Source organism: Trachemys scripta, chromosome 1 (genome assembly GCF_013100865.1).
Source record: "Trachemys scripta elegans isolate TJP31775 chromosome 1, CAS_Tse_1.0, whole genome shotgun sequence".
Lineage (NCBI taxonomy): Eukaryota > Metazoa > Chordata > Testudines > Emydidae > Trachemys > Trachemys scripta.
In genome coordinates, this window is record NC_048298.1 from 124,334,240 (window position 1) to 124,352,146 (window position 17,907).

At 38.9% G+C, this 17,907-nt stretch overlaps 1 protein-coding gene across 1 annotated transcript in view; it reads left to right on the top strand.

The window, feature by feature from the left end:
* The first annotated feature begins 8,124 nt into the window (after positions 1-8,124).
* Positions 8,125-17,907, top strand: part of PPARA (peroxisome proliferator activated receptor alpha) — a 32,396-nt gene continuing 22,613 nt past the window's right edge. Inside the window, 4 exon segments of the mRNA XM_034784212.1 lie at positions 8,125-8,144; positions 8,146-8,226; positions 8,228-8,319; positions 14,828-14,988. Coding sequence (XP_034640103.1) covers positions 8,125-8,144; positions 8,146-8,226; positions 8,228-8,319; positions 14,828-14,988 — 354 coding nt within the window.

Consider the following 17,907-nt stretch of genomic DNA (forward strand, 5'->3'; position numbering starts at 1 on the left):
GGTTTTGTAAGTGAAATAAAGATCCTTCTATGGAGACTGATGACCATTTGTGTCATAAGGGAGCTGTATGTTGAGGGAAAGATAAGACCCTCCTGCAGGAGCACAGAAAATTGTTATACAACTGACAACAATATGATTTTCAAAGAAGGTGTGTGTGTGTGTGTGTGTGTGTGTGTGTGTGTGTAAAGAGATTTTCACTTTTATATAACTGCTTCAAATTACATTAGATCAACAGGGACCATCTATTCAATAATCATTACCCCTCAGGGCCATGTTTAAAATAACGTAATTATCTCTAATATTCTGTATTAGGGTTCTAATATTATATAAATATTTACAATTAATCACAATGGATATTGTTTGGACACTCTTAATAGAACAGCTGAGCTATCCTTTAAGTTCATCCCTCTTCAATGAGGTTGACTCATGTGGGACAGCCTGAATTGACATTGAGAGCTCAGATATAGTGGTCAGTTGTCTGGCACCTTTCCTGGGAGTAATACTTATTTATATGTGTTCCGTGCATTTGGTCAGGAGAAGAATTCTGTTGGAAGGAGTGGGCAAGACCAATTCCTTTCTGATTATGCCATTTCAAAGCTGCAAGTCATGTCCAACTCTTGCATTAAAATTGCCAGGGAATATGAACTTGTCCTCTTTGGTGATGGCAGAGAGAATTCGGTCAAGGTTGGCATAAAATCTTTCTTTTGATTTCATCATCGGCATCAAGGGTTGGATCATATGCACTGATGAGTGTTGCATGCTGATTTTTGCCAAGTTTAAGACCGAGGGTCCTGAGTCATTCATTGATGCTAACAAGTAATTTCGAGAGTTGGTTGATGATTTTGTTTTTGATAGCAAAACCAACACCGTAGATTCGTCGTTCATTGTCACTGCTCCCTTCCAGAAAAAAGTTATACCACCACCTTTTTCCTTGAGCTGTCCTCCTGTATGTCAGATCTCACTCAGTGCAGCAGTGTTGATGTCATGCCTCCTGAGTTCTCTGGCCACAATTGCTGTTCTTTGCTCTGGACGGTTACTTTTCAGGTTGTCGATCAGGTTTTGAACGTTCCAGGTTCCAAATTTCATTGTTTAGTTTTGACCACAGTTAGGTGATACCTCTGGACACGGTTATCCAGTTGGGGGGAGGCAAGGCAGACTGTGTTTAGGGCACCTTCAAAAAAATAGTCGACACTTTCTCTGTGACCTACCACCAACTCAGGCTCATACCTAACACCAAGAAAAATGAAGTACTCCACCAACAGGCTGCAAATCACCAAGATCCTGCTCCCATAATTCAGATCAATAAAGAGACCCTGGAGAATGTTGAGCACTTCCTTTACCTCGGCAGCTGTCTGTTGCAGAAAGCTGACACTGATGATGAAATTCAACACTGCCTTCAATGTGCCAGTGCAGCTTTCGGACTCTTGAGGAAACAATCTTCAAAGATTGTTACATCGAGAATCAAACAGAGCTTCACGTGTATCAGGCTGATGTTATCCCTTCTCTCTTGTACGGTGCTGAAACCTGGTCAAGTACAGTAGACACCTCAAGATTCTTGAATGATACCATCAACGGTGCCTCTGAAAAATCTTCTGAGTCAAGTGGAATGACCGATGCACCAACATCAGTGTTCTGCCCTAGGCCAAAGCCTTCAGCATTAAAGTGTGATCATCCACCACCAACTCCATTGGGCTGGTCATGTTCTTCAAATGCCAGAAAATCAACTCCTGAAGCAGGTCATGTTTTCATAACTGAGCCATGGCCAATGGGATGGGGGGAAGCAAAAAAAAAAAAAAAAAAAAAAGTGCTTCAAAGACACCCTTGAAGCCAACATAAAGAAGTGCAATATTGACATAAACTCATGGGAGACCCAAGCCCTTGGCTGACTAAAATGGAAAAAGACCTTGTGGCAAGGAGTCTAGTATTTTGAGATAACAGGAAATGGAAAGGAGGAAAGAATGCGCCACAGCCCAACTCAACAATCCAGATTCACTCTTTCCATTGGGAAATGTCTGCATCAATTGTGGATCCCAGATTAGCCACCTGTGTATCCACCAGTGATAACTGGCTATGATTTTATGGAAGACAATATCCTTAAACTCCAAGAGATCACTGATCGCTTATTTATATTTGGTATCCACTTAAAAAATGTTTGTATACAATTACATTTAAAGGAAATTAAAATGTCCTCACCATCATATAACATATCAAAATGGGCAGCTGGCACTTGAGTTGATCTTTTTTAAAATCACAATGTAATGTATAGAAATAAATTGAGTGGAACCGCAGCAAATCAGACTAACGTTAGTCAGAACATGACCATCGCCTGTGGTAGCATCCAATTGATGGATAGTTTTATGATGATTGATTGAATAATTCTTATTGTTAGTCTCAGTATCATTCATCTACCACAACACCTGGTCTAGTACATCTGTTTTAATTTTAAACTCACCCAGCAATATCGTCAATTTATCCAGCTACACACTCAACCCAGCAGAAGAGTCTGTCCTATTTCGGGGACTCTCTTTTTGCCCCAGCACCCCCACGAACATGATACAGTTCTGCGGTGATCTGGAAGCCTACTTTCGCCGCCTCCGACTCAAAGAATACTTTCAAGATAACACTGAACTGCACACTGATACACACCCTCCCACCAACAACACAGGAAGAACTCCACATGGACTCCTCCTGAGGGTCGAAATGACAGTCTGGACCTATACATAGAATGCTTCCGCCGACGTACACAGGCAGAAATTGTGGAAAAACATCGCTTGCCTCATAACCTAAGTCGGGCAGAACGCAATGCCATCCACAGCCTCGGATACCACCCTGACATTATCATCTAAGAGGCTGATAAAGGAGGTCCTGTTGTCATCATGAACAGGTCTGACTACCAGAAGGAGGCTGCCAGACAACTCCCCAATACCAAATTCTACAGGCCACTTTCCTTAGATCCCACTGAGGAATATACTAAAACTGCACCATCTACTCAGGACACTCCCTACACTAACACAGGAACAAATCAACATACCCTTAGAGCCCCGACCGGGGTTATTCTATCTTCTACCTAAGATCCACAAACCTGGAAATCCTGGATGCCCCATCATCTTAGGCATTGGCACTCTCACTGAAGGACTGTCTGGATATGTGGACTCCCTACGCCACCAGTACTCCCAGCTATCTCCGTGACACCACAGATTTCCTGAGAAAACTACAATGCATTGGTGACCTCCCAGAAAACACCATTCTAGCCACCATGGATGTAGAGGCTCTCTACACAAACCATCCCACACACAGATGGAATACAAGCTGTCAGGAACAGTATTCCTGATGATGACACAGCACAACTTATTGCTGAGCTCTGTGACTTTATCCTCACACACAACTATTTCAAATTTGATGACCATATATACCTCCAGACCAGTGGCACCGCCATGGGCACCCGCATGGCCCCACAATATGCCAACATTTTTATGGCTGACCTGGAACAACGCTTCCTCAGCTCTCGTCCACTCATGCCCCTTCTCTACCTACGCTACATTGATGACATCTTCATCATCTGGACCCATGGGAAGGAGACCCTGGAAGAATTCCACCATGATTTCAACAGCTTCCACCCCACCATCAACCTCAGCCTGGACCAATCTACACAGGAGGTCCACTTCCTAGACACCACCGTACAAATAAGCGATGGCCACATTAACACCACCCTATACCGAAAACCCACCGACCGCTATGCCTACCTTCATGCCTCCAGCTTCCACCATGGTCACACCACACGATCCATTGACTACAGCCAAGCACTGAGGTACAATCGCATCTGCTCCAACCCCTCAGACAGAGACCAACACCTACAAGATCTTCAAGTATTCTCAAAACTACGATACCCACACAAGGAAATAAAGAAACAAATCAACAGAGCCAGACGTGTACCCAGAAGCCTCCTGCTACAAGACAGGCCCAAAAAAGAAACCAACAGAATTCCACTGGCCATCACTTACAGTCCTCAGCTTAAACCTCTCCAACGCATCATCAGTGATCTACAACCCATCCTGGACAATGATCCCTCACTTTCACAGACCTTGGGAGGCAGGCCAGTCCTCGCCCACAGACAACCCGCCAACCTGAAGCATATTCTCACCAGCAACCACGCACCGCACCATAACAACTCTAACTACAGTAGCCGTGTTAGTCTAAATCTGTAAAAAGCAACAGAGGGTCCTGTGGCACCTTTAAGACTAACAGAAGTATTGGGAGCATAAGCTTTCGTGGGTAAGAACCTCACTTCTTCAGATGCAAGTAATGGAAATCTCCAGAGGCAGGTATAAATCAGTATGGAGATAATGAGGTTAGTTCAATCAGGGAGGGTGAGGTGCTCTGCTAGCAGCTCAGGTGTGAACACCAAGGGAGGAGAAACTGCTTCTGTAGTTAGATAGCCATTCACAGTCTTTGTTTAATCCTGATCTGATGGTGTCAAATTTGCAAATGAACTGGAGCTCAGCAGTTTCTCTTTGGAGTCTGGTCCTGAAGTTTTTTTGCTGTAAGATGGCTACCTTTACATCTGCTATTGTGTGACCAGGGAGGTTGAAGTGTTCTCCTACAGGTTTTTGTATATTGCCATTCCTGATATCTGACTTGTGTCCATTTATCCTCTTGCGTAGTGACTGTCCAGTTTGGCCAATGTACATAGCAGAGGGGCACTGCTGGCATATGATAGCATATATAACATTGGTGGACGTGCAGGTGAATGAGCCAGTGATGATGTAGCTGATCTGGTTAGGTCCTGTGATGGTGTTGCTGGTGTAGATATGTGGGCAGAGCTGGCATCGAGGTTTGTTGCAAGGGTTGGTTCCTGAATTAGAGTTGTTATGGTGCGGTGCGTGGTTGCTGGTGAGAATATGCTTCAGGTTGGTGGGTTGTCTGTGGGCGAGGACTGGCCTGCCTCCCAAGGTCTGTGAAAGTGAGGGATCATTGTCCAGGATGGGTTGTAGATCACTGATGATGCGTTGGAGAGGTTTAAGCTGAGGACTGTAGGTGTTTTAATTTGTCATCACTTCTTTGCCCAGTCTCATTCTGTAGCATAAATGTTCTTAAATGTTATAAATTGTAAGACAGATGCACTTAGAGATGAGTTGCTACTATTTCAAGATCTGTCCTTTCTTTTTGTCAAATAGTATTACAAATATAAATCAATCAGAGGGGTAGCCATGTTAGTCTGGATCTGTAAAAAGCAACAGAGTCTCCTGTGGCACCTTTAAGACTAACAGATGTATCGGAGCATAAGCACCCACGAAAGCTTATGCTCCAATACATCTGTTAGTCTTAAAGGTGCCACAGGACTCTCTGTTGCTATTTGTAATACTGTTGTATTAAATGGGTTGTGCCTAGCTTTAGGGAGCAAATCTTGCCAAGAAATCTAGCACTACAAACAAAATAAGTGTTCATTTTTCGGAAATGTCTGGCAACTAGACAGGGAAAAGCAGTACTTCCTACTCCCAACCAAACCACCTACCCATGTAAGGTAGAGCAACTTTTTAATAATAGTTGTCTCCATATTTTGAGTTGGCAGTTCAGCCGCTGTCTTTTTTTTTTTTTTTTTTTTTTTTTTTTGTCGCCTAAATAAATAAATCTTGAATGCTGTTCCCCTCTTCGTACCACCAGCCATTTGGAGACATGCTTCTTACAATTTGCTACCTGCAGTTTCTTTTCAGTTTTCTGGTACACAGAATGTTTCCCTGGCCTGGTTTGAACAATGTGCTTCTTGGAAAAGCTTGTATTGTAAAGTCTCTGGGCCAAATACTGAATTCCTTAACCAGTTTTTTACTCAGGTAAAATACCTAATTGGTGTGATGTGGACCAAATGAAAACTGAGTGAAGGCCCTATATCTATGTGTCTGTACTAGTTCTTTTCCTCCAGATACATACATGTTGAGTTAGGCCACTGATTATGGAGGACCCTGCATTTTTAAAATAACCCAGTGCTATACATTACTATGTGGGTTGAAAAGGAGAGAACCCCACAGTAGTAGCCAAACTCTCCTGGCAAGCTGATCAGGGAAACAAATCCCAATTTAAAAAATATTTCGCCTTTATGTATAATGTCTTTTGTCAGTGGATCTGAAAATGCTTTACAAAGTTGGACAGTGTTTTCTCCATTTCACGGGTGGGGATAGAAGCAGAGAAAAGCTTAATAACTTGCCCAAAGTCATACAGATCATAATTAGAGGAAAACAAATACGCTAATTTATGGACACATACTCCAACTCGAAGCATACTCCCTTACTTTAAGGATTAGAATCTGTATTCCTAGTCATCCATTATGATCAGAATGCGTGAGTGTGGATAAGTAAGATGAACCACAGTTATTCAGGGATCTCCTTGAGAATTGGGGGATTTTAATATTAATGTGGAATTTGACAGAAAGCCAGTGCAAACATTGTAAATGACATTAATTGCTCAGATAGTCCTGTGTTAAGGTTGCAAGCTACAGCATACAAATTACTTTTATATATACTTTTCAATTGCTGTTTCCTATTCTACATTTTTTACCTTACAATGTAATTTGGTATAATAAGCACACACTGGAAAACACTATAGACTTTTTTTCTATATGCTAGTGAACTTCTGGAAAGTATAATGAATATCTGCGAGACTGCAGTACTATAAAAGCTCTTTGATAATTACAGATCACTAGTAAAAACTGTGTGCAGTGTGCATTGTTGCAAACAACTTGTTTAGTCTCGCAGAGACTCATGTTACCCATACTGAATCACTATCTACCCTCAATTACACCTCTGGAACAACTTTGATGGGCCAGACTCCTACGTGACTAGTCCTCCCTGAGTGTTTCTGATATTTGTTAGACTTTTAATGTCCTTCGCATTGTAAAAGATATATCCCCAGCAATCAGCACAGCATGTCAATCATAACTCTGCCTTTGTTTGAGTTACATGCTAAAGAAAACAATAAAAAAATTTCTCCCAAGATAAATGCTCAAAACTCAAAGAGCTGAATGTATTGTTCTGTGGTTCTAGTTGGAAATTGAGTGACTCAAAACAAGCATAAATTGCTTGTTATTAAAGATATTCACAACTTTTAACAATGTCAAATAAGAAATTGACTTTGGGGTTGTGTGTATGTATTTAAAACTTCATTTGCTAGCATATACCAGTTTTCTCGTTAACTGAGAAGATGTAAAAATTGGTAAGAACGTGGTATGTTGGTAAATGTCAACACTTTTGTCATCATGAAGAAACAGTCAGAGCTTTTCTGTAACCAGCAGTGAACATTCAGTGCATGGGCATACTGAATTAGTATGTGTTCTTACACTAGTTGAAGAAAATGAAGCTCTAAGTGTAGGTTAGTTTCAGCCTCAAAGGCCAGCTTCTTTTAGTAGCAGTATTTCTTGGTGTGAGTAGCAACATTATACAGTATGTGCCATTGTTTCCTTTTCTGGCAGATTCAACTAAAGAAAATTTAAAAATGTGAAATCAGGCGTGAGGTTATTCCAGTATAACTTTACTGACTTCAGCAGGTTTGCACCCAGAATGAGTTTGGCTCATTTCCCAAAGGTTTATACCATAGGGTAAAGTTGTGATCTCTGCCGTATCACAGGATATACTGAACAAATTTGGGAGGGATGAAGAGAGCACCTGATACACATCTTCTGACCCTTGTCAGACTACAGTTGTGGATTAACTATTCCCTAAGTAAAGTATTTTGATGTATGGTTATTCATAATTTGTAGATTTATTTATTGAATAAATAAATCTACAAATTATGAATAACTTTGCCATTTACCTAGCACAGTTCAGGCTGAAATACTTATTGTCTGCTACAGAAACATAATTTGCCACTTTCAACAGCAGAAGAGAGGGAAAAGGCAACATAGACACTTACTTAGCCATAATCTTCTTTGTGTAGTCAATCTATGGGGATTTTTGCCATCGTGTCAGTATTTCATTTTACACAATGTTTCTGAAAAAACATTTTAGTACAAAATATTTTACTAAAAATTATGGACTCCCTTATTTTGTACACTGTATGTAATTGTTTCAGTTTGTAGAGCGTTTAAATGTGTTATACATATATATCTTTTTTTCAACAGTCTAATATGAGGATTAAATGGTGGACACAGAAAACCAATTTTTCCCCCTTAGAGGATGATCTCGGAAGCCCCTTATCTAGAGAGTTCCTACAAGACATGGAAAACATACAGGACATCTCTGTCTATTGGTGATGATAGCCCTGGAGCATTAAGCGTAACAGAGCTCCAGTCTTTGGGAAATGGTCCAGGATCTGATGGATCAGTCATTACAGGTAAGAGCTTAGAATACAGTAAATCTTCATCAGTTGAGATAAGATGTATTTAATTGAGCTAAGCAAATCCTTCCTTTAAATTACAACAGCTGTTTCAGATGTATAGATCACACTGGAAACAAAAACCTTTCAGCTGTTTATAATGTCAATAAATTAACTCCAGCCTGAAATTTGTGAGATAAATGTTACTCCATAGAAAAAGTGATTATTTTTCAAACAAAAATTTAAAATTGTTTTTTTGGTTTCACTGATGAGGTGGAGATAAAAGCATGTTGGCTTGGTTTGTATAAATTTGTGCGCCCTTTAAAATGAAATTTTGCTGACTACCTTTAGTGTACACCATTTTTTACCAGTATCTTTCAAAATAGTCACAACAGCTGTTACTACAAAAGTAGTTGCATTTCCCCCCTAACTTAGCAGATATTGTATAATATTTATAATACCTCAAAAAAATTTCCCCTGATTTTGTGGTCTTTGAATCAGTCCCATGAACTACAATCTATGTGACTCTTATAACATACATGATATGTATAGTAAAATCTATGCCAAAAGTAGATTCGTCATTCTGACTGCTAAAAAGTTAAGCTAGTGTTAACTTAAGTGAAAAGGTTTGTCTGTAACTTTTCATCTCTCCAAAATGCCCTTATTTAAATGTTGGTTTCTCTGTTGATATCAGTAACACATCTGAGAGAGTTATTAAGGCAGAGAGCCATTAATCTTCAGATCTTTGACTATGTGAGGTTTTTGTTATATACAAGGCATAAATGAGGACTGTAGTGCTGCCATTAAGGTTATTGTGTACCATTTTTGCTTATCCAGTAGTGACAATAGGAGATTTTTTTTTTCCCCCACCACTTTTGGAGGACAAGGAGAAGAAGATTAAAGTTACTTTAGAATAGTGTTTGAAATCACAGATCTTAATGCTGAAGGTGCATAAATGTGGCATGTTTATGTAAATTAATTAATGTCCTAGCTTTCTTATTGAGTAAATATACATGACTTATTTACATAAATGAGAGCAAATGTCCTGATTACCAGAACATAAGACTGCCAAGGCTACAGCATGGAATGAGCTTCAGGAACATAGGGATTTTTATGCTCCTGGCTGACTGGGGTATTTCCCTAGACCAGTGTCCAACTAACTCTGGAAGCTGTGCCTTGTTTCCCCTCGGCCTGGAGTGGATGCATATGAGGCTGTGGCTGGGTTGTTAGCCCCTGTTGCTGATTGCTTCTTGCCCTCCGCTATCAAGGAGATCTGGTTGCTTCTTGCCATCAACTGGGAAGTGCTCTGTCTGAGCTGCTATACCTGGGTGTTTAGGTCTGGCTTCTCCTTTCTCTTTGGTTGACCTCACCTACTGTTCCCTGACAGGAGGGTAGAAGCTGTGGCTGCTGTATGCTTGTCCTTGTGACAAGGGAGAAATAGCTAGAGCATTGCCCAGTGTCACTCAGGGATGGCTTGGGAGACCGATCAGAGATGTAGCCTAGAGCAAGTGTCATTTACAATAGAAATCCTGCCAAAAGTGGCCCTAATCATAAAGATGCAGCCTAGAATATCTCCTTAGCTCTCAAACTTCTGTGCAGGAACAGTTCAGAAAGCTGATTGAAAATAGGATCCTTCTGGCCAAAACAGAAGACATAACACATCTGAGTTTGTGACGTGGTGTTACCAACTCTCACGATTTTACTGCCTTCCTGGTCGCAAAGAAAAGATGGAAAACATGAACCCAAAGGCTCAAAATCTGGAAGGCAAATAAAAGGAACCCAGCTTTAAAAATAATAATAATTTTGGGTGGTCTGAGTCAAGATTTTTGAGGTTGTTGGGGTTGGCAATACAAGTTCTGAGTTAACCTGTTTCTAAGGTCATATCCCTTGACCTACATTCATATAATTGTTTTAATGTATTTGTTCAAATAAAACACCTGTGAATTTGGTAAAATCTTAGTGTACTGCAAGATATAAGGAAGTCTTCTAGCTTTAGAAAATTTCAAGTTTGGTGGAGCATAGTTCTAGAACAGTGATACTCAATTAGATCTACCCGCGGGCTGATTTGAGAATTTTATGATGAGGCAGGCCATTTGCGCAGAAGGCTGACAAAATTAAAAAAAAAAAAAAAAAAAAAAAACTTCAGCTGCCAATAAATAAAGACCTTGATTGCAACATAAGTATTAGTGTTTCTATCTTTTAACAAAGTTTATAAATCAACATTATTACCTGTGTTTGTGGCAAACTCTAATGGGAGAGGTAACAGATCGCTGGCAAGGTTTGTAGGAGGTCAGGGCAAGGTGCATGCACTGGTGAAGATGCTTATCTGCCGGATGATTGCAGTGTTGTTTTTTAGTAGTCATGGTAGAAAACCCAGATTCACAGAAGTACGTTGATCTGAACTTTGTTAAAAGATAGATGGCTAGATTCCGGCTATTCTGAAACTGGTCAGCATATTGAATCCAGAAATCACAAAGTCTCACTTCTCTGAATTTTTCCTTCAAGACATCTGAGCTCTGGAGTTTTACAATTTCTAATTGAAAAGTACTTTCATCCGTTTAATCAAGAATGTTCTTTGCTTTTATCAAGAATGCTCTTTTCTTCAGTTCTTTGCTAGGTCCACCGGCAGTGACAACTAATGGATCATGAACAAACAAAAGCAAATCTTTTGACATTTTAAAATTCTCAAATCACATTTAAAAATTTGTGATCAGATTGTTTAGGAATTCTTGCATCATTTTCATTGAAGTTTCATCTGTAGCAACAACATACAATGTGGGAAAATGCAACATCTTTCCTATTAAGTTTGTCTGAAAGGTTTTAAGATTCTTCTGAAAGCACACACTTTTTCAGATCTCCAACGCTGTTTGTATGGCCTTGGAGCTGCAAGTTGAGGCAATTCAAGTGACCAGTATATTGCACCAAAAAAGCTATCTGTGACATAGAGGGGACATCATTCATAAATTCAAAAAACTCTCACACCTTGTTGGTCTTGTGGTTATTTCTTTTTGAAGAGCACAAAACCTCTCTAACACATGCTTTCTACTTAACAGCGAACGTCATTGTGCAGCAACAGGTCACTATTCAGCTGAAACGTCTTGTAAAAGACTTTTAAAAAAGACGATGTTGCAAGCTAGCAGTTAAGCATATGTAGTTCACTAATCTCATCACAATACCCATTGTTGTTTTTTTCCCAAGTTCCCAGACAACTTACCGCAGAGGACAGTCTGGTGAATGATTCAGTGACGTGTTTTTAATGAAGGGTGTATCGCTGCCATATGTGAAGCAAATCCCTTCTCTTCCCCTATCATAGAGGGACCTCCATCTGTAACAAGCAGGTTTACTTTCTGCAGATTTAAACCATTTTTTTTCAAAAAGCCTTTTACCTTTTCAAAAATGATCTTGCCTGTGGTTTGGTTTCTAATGGTACTAAGCACAAAAATTCTTCCTTGAAAATTTCACCATCATAAAAATCTAACAAACAGCAATATCTGGGCCATGTCACTTAAATCGCTTGCAAGAGGCATGTATTTGGTGTTTTTTAAATCAGAAAGCAGTGATGATAAACAATTCTTGTAAATTACCTCCAATATTCACACTGCTATGGAATCAAACACGGGAGCTTGCTTCACACAGTTCACAATGTCATCTTTGTTTTTATCTCTGGCAAAAAGCTCCTCCAGCATTTCCAACGTGCACTCCTTCACAAGCTCGGCAGCCAGGAAAGGCTTTTTCTTTTTAGCTAGTACCAACATTATCTGAAGAGAAGCAGCTGTTGCTTTTTCCTGTACTGTAACTGATGTGAAAATGACATTTGAAGTGTGATACAAAGACTTCAGATTTTCAATTTTGTCATGTTTTGCAACACTGCCAGGAAAATAGGACGTGTTAAAATTACTGTGCTTTGATTCAAAGTGGCACCTCACGTTGGTGACTTTACAGATGGATACAGTGGTTTGGCATATTAAACACCAAAGGTTTTGCATTTAAATGAGGTGGGATAATAAAAAGAAAATCTGCTGTCCAGTTTGGGTTAAAAGTTTGGTTTTCACTGTCAACTTCGCAACATTTACTCCCACTCTCACTCACTTTTTACTCTATTTCCATCAGTAATGAAAAAATGGATGGCATCCTAGTTCAATCATAGCCGATGCTATCGCAAGAACTTAAGATCCAGTAAGCAGTGCTTAATTTTTGCTGGGGTAAGTAAGTTACTAAAGAAGTCGTAGGCAAATGATAGACAGCACATCTCTGTTTGTGAATTTAATGATAAACATTTTTTAAAGGTGAGCTGATGGACCACGCAGGAAGTGTTGGCAGGCAACATTTGGCCCACGGGCTGCCTATTGAGTATCACTGTTGCAGAGGATTGATGCGGAGAAGCACATGGTGGGGTGGAGACATCCCTTAGGGATGAGTTTGTGAAAGGGGGAGCTCTTATCTCCTAGGATCTCATAAAACCAGGTCACTGGGCAACAAAATGGCAGATGAAATTAAATGTTGGAAAGTGCAAAGTAATGAACATTTGAAAAAATAATCCCAACTATACATACACAATGGTCTAAATTAGCTGTTACTGCCTAAGAAAGAGAGTCATTGTGGATAGTTCTCTGAAAACTTCTGCTCAATGCACAGCAGCGGACAAAAAGGCTAACAGTATATTAGGAACTGTTAGGAAAGGGATGGAAAATCAGATGAAAAAATATCATAATGAGCCTATATAAATCCATGCTATGCCCACACCTTGAATATTGTGTCCAGTTCTGATCATCCCATTTCAAAAAAGGATAGTGTGCAACTGGAAAAAGTTCAGAGAAAGACAACAAAGGTAATCAAGGTTATGAAACAGTTTCCATATGAGGAGAGACTAAAAAGACGACAAAGTGAGGATATGGTAGAGGTCTATAAAATCATGAATGATGTGGAAAAAGTGAATAGACAAATGTTATTTATCCCTTCACCCAGTGCAACAACCATTTGTCACCTGATGAAATTAATAGGCAACAGGTTTAATAGAAACAAAAAGTAGTACTCTTTCATACAACACACAACTAACCTGTGAAACTCATTGCATAGGATGTTGTGATGGCCAGCAGTATAACTGGTTAAAACAAGAACAAGTTAAGTTTATAGAGGATTGGTCCATCAATGGCTATTAGCCAAGATGGTCAGGGATGCAACCCTAAACCTCTGACTACCAGAATCACTCCATAATTGCCCTGTTCTGTATGCTCTCCTTGAAGCTCTGGTTCGGGCCACTGTTGGAGACAGGGTTCTGAGCAAGATAGACCATGGTCTGACCCAGTATGGCAACTCTTCTGTTCTTATGGGGTTTTTTTTTTTTTGGTTTTGTTGGAGGTGGTTCAAAGTGAAGCATTTTAATTTTGCAAGATGTTTAAACTTTACAGATGAGCATTGGACAGTTTCTGCTTGGTTATTTCACGATTTCGGAGTTATTGAGCATTGTTTTCCTCACATTTAGAGAGGTGAGGCAGCATAGTCATTCAAAGAAGGTTTTGATTGCCAGAATTACTACATTGTAGTCCCTAGTTTGTCTTCCTTTTGAAGCTTCTCTTTAACCTCACTGCAGTTCAATCATATGGCCTGTTTTCACTCCTCTGGTAAAGGCAAACTCTTCAGAATGGCACTAGAAGCTCAATATCTCCTATCTTAGGCCCCAGTTCACAAGTAGTCCGACTGAACTAAAATGGGACTTTAAACACATGCTTAAAGATAAGCTTGTGCTTAAATGTTCTGCTGACTTGGGGGCTTTAACCAGGAAGGTGTGTTCGCTGTCTTTTCATAACAACAAGTCTGCTTCTGACTTGAGTAGGCTAAACTAAAGCACATGTCAGGAGGTATCCTGGGCAGAAGATGTAATGTCCATCTGTGCTGATTATAACCATAGAGAAAGGGTGGTCCATTGGCTGCCTGGGCATTATGGTACTATTTTGAGGATCTGGTCCATGGGGTTTGCCCCAGCAATATGGATCAGTCTGTTCAGCCAATGCCACTCTTCCATTTCCAACTTACATTATTTTATAACCAGTAAAACATCTGAAAAATAGATAATTGCAGAGAATTATAATGAATAAATTCCCTTGCAAACATTAAATTGTCATTCATTTAACAAGTGATTTCAAAACTTTAGTTAGATACTTTTGGATCACAATTTAAATTATTTTAGAGTTTCTCTGTATACTTACTGAACTGTTGTTGAAATACCACTACAACTTCTTTGGTTCTGGCTCTTCGCTCTCATATCCTTTTGTGTGTGCATTGTGTGTATCATCGACATTAGTTTCTATTAATTCTAGTACAGACCCTGTATTTGTTTGCTGCACTATTAATAGAAGTATGAGTTAGTTTTCAAACAGATTTGTTACTGTTTAAATTAATAGTGCATGTAATGATTTTTTATTGCAGACTTTTAAAATAAATTTCATCCACATAGGAAAGAGTTTATCACAGAACTGCTACTGATTTTGGTAGTACAGAATTTATGAAATGTTCCTTTTTCTTTTAGACACACTTTCACCAGCATCAAGTCCTTCATCCATTAATTTTGCCACAATTCCAGGTAGCATAGATGAATCACCCAGTGGAGCATTAAACATTGAATGTAGAATTTGTGGGGACAAAGCTTCTGGCTTCCATTATGGAGTACATGCTTGTGAAGGTTGTAAGGTACAGTTGATATTTTTTTTTTTAATAGCCTAAACCATATTGCTTTATTTACAGGGTTATATGAAGAAAAAACATAGTTGCTTTGTAAATGGCTAATTAAAATGAGTCTAGCTGTAAAAAGAAAACATAATTTAAATAATAGTCACTTGTGATCTTCTCAAGAAGTATTTTTGTCTGGTACCATAATTTGACACTAGAACTTCTTCAAGAAAGGCAGTTGATGATGATTATAAGTAGTGTTTTTGTGAAAAGAACTAGTTATCATTAGAGATTAAAATAATTTAAAATGAATAAAAAAAAAATGTTCCATTAATGTTTTATTTGTGTTGGGAATATGCTATGGGAACCATGTGAATTTGATACATTTCCATTATCTTTCCAATGAACAAACCCTGAATGCCTTATCACCACCATATCCTACCTGAATCGCTTTTAGTACAGTGTTTTACTTATTATAAATTTGGAGCCAGTACATGGTCATGAAGCCAAACATGCTTGCCATCAATCTTTGAAGTATAGGATAGATGACCAAAAACATATAAAGGTTTTATGTTTTGATTATTTTCTAATGTATGTCTAGTTTTATTTTATTTTTTTCTGCATCACATAACAGGACTTGAGAAAGTGAAGCAATTTTAAAACATTCAAAAAATTTTACAATCACTCAGCCTTAACTCTAGGTTAATAATAAGGTTCAAATGTAGAGTTTTTTTTGGATTAATGTTCTGGAATCTGAAGATTTGTACTCATTCTTCTAGAGATAGAGAACTAGGTCATGATCAAATGTGGCACTTCATGACATGCTGGCAACATCTTGCTTCACACATCACAATGTCTTATCATGACACAGCGCTGTGTAGCAATGTTTGTAGAGACTAGTATTTCATTGCAGTGTCACTCAGAACATCATGGTAAGATCATTTATAGGCAGGGGCAGCCCTAGATTAGCTGCCAGCAATTGGCGCCCTAGGCGACCCATGCAGTCGGTGCCCCAAACCCCAAGGGCAGATCTAGGCTGAGGTCTTTGGTAAACTTAGAAAAATTTTGGCCCATTTTTCCTTTTAATGTTTTTTGTTTTTGTTTTTTAAACAGAGGCTTAATTATTCGGTTTGGCCGTCTGTCCAACCAATGTTTCTGAGATCAGATAACATAGAGACACAAAATTTTCAGAATAGATTTGTACCTGGCAGCTAGATGATATTTCAGTCCAATTTCAAATAAAAATGCATTAAACATGTTAATTATAATTTTTATTATTACAAATCCAAAATCATCCATTATGCTATCCTGCTTTAACTGCCATTACCACCACATCCAACATAGAAAGAAATAAAAAAAACTCTTCAATGAACTTTAACCTGTAGTTACAAAACACTCCGAATAAAAAACATGCTGTGCTCTTAAAACATGATTTTTCTTGCTTTAAGTTTTGAAAATTCAGTTACTAGTTCTTTTAGATCCGGTTTTCCAGCTATTTCATGCTCTATTGACATTGTGGCAAGTCCGACAAGTCTCTCTTGCACCATTGTTGAATGCAGATATATTTTTATCAATTTTAACTTTGAGAAGCTACTTTCCCCACTAGCTACAGAAACTGGCAAAGTTAAAAGAATGTGTAGAGCTATAAAAATGTTTGAAAAACTGAGTTTATTTTCACAAATAAACTCAGTACTTCTTCAGGAGTGGAATGTTTCTTAAGTCATCTTAAAAAAACCTGAAGCTCACTACACAAATCTGTAGCATCAATGTCTTTTGAATTTTCATGAGTCAATGCCGACTCCAGTTTTATACGAAATTCTCTTATCTGTTTTGCTGTTTTCTTTTGCAAGCTGTGGATATCATATAGAAAGCCAAATACCGACTCTAGCTGCTGCATCTGTTGAAATCTTTCGTCAACCGAGTGAATAGCAGTATCAAGGACTGCAAAGTAGAAATTCACTTTGAACCTTTGTTTTGGGTTCTGAATGGGTGTGTCTTGTCCTTCATACGAAAACTGCTGTTTATTTTGCCAAATGCGAACTGGCTCTGATTCAAATTCTGTTGGAAAGTCTGTTCCTTCAGCAAGCTCAAGAGAATATACCAGTGTTCTTTCGAATCCTTCATCACTTCTGAATTCCTCCAGAATATTTTTAGTTTGCTTCAGTTTTTGAATAGCAGCATGTATGTTCAAGTTCTTTTCCTGAAGCTGCTTACTAGTGAGGTTAATCTCGAAAAGGATCTTATACCACAAAATGAGTGAAGTCACAAATTTGAACTTGGAAAGGCCATTTGCAAGAGCTTCTGCATCTGAACATGCCGTATTGCCAGATGATCCAGTAAAGATAGTATCAGAAATTTCAGTTAGGGCATCATAAATGTTTCCAAGTTCGTAGCGAAGAGGCTTCAAAGCATCAATGCGACTCTCCCATCTTGTCTGACTAAGTGGTTTCACAGTTAGATAATTCACATGGTGAGTCAGAATCTCCCAATGGCATGTTGAACTGAGAAAAACACACAAACATGTTGCACCAGGTCAAAGAAACTACTTGCCTCCAAACAGCATCTAGCAGCATCATTGACAGACAAATTCAGAGAATGTGTACGGCAAGGAACGAAAAAGGCCCTAGGATTGATTTCCATCATTTTCCTATGCAAACCATTGTCTTTACCCTTCATATTACTCCCATTATCATAGCCTTGGCCATGGAAGTTTTCAACAGATAATGACATTGTTTCAAGCTCTTGTAGAATAGTTTCAGACATGAATGCTCCAGTGGTCTCCTTCAGTGATACGAAATGCAAAAAAGGTTCCTTTATGAGCACTTCAACATTATCTTCCTCTGCAGACTTTTCCATATCCACAAAATGAATGATGGTCATTTGTTCAACATGATTCACATCTGGTGTACAGTCCAGTATTATTGAAAAATATTTTGCAGA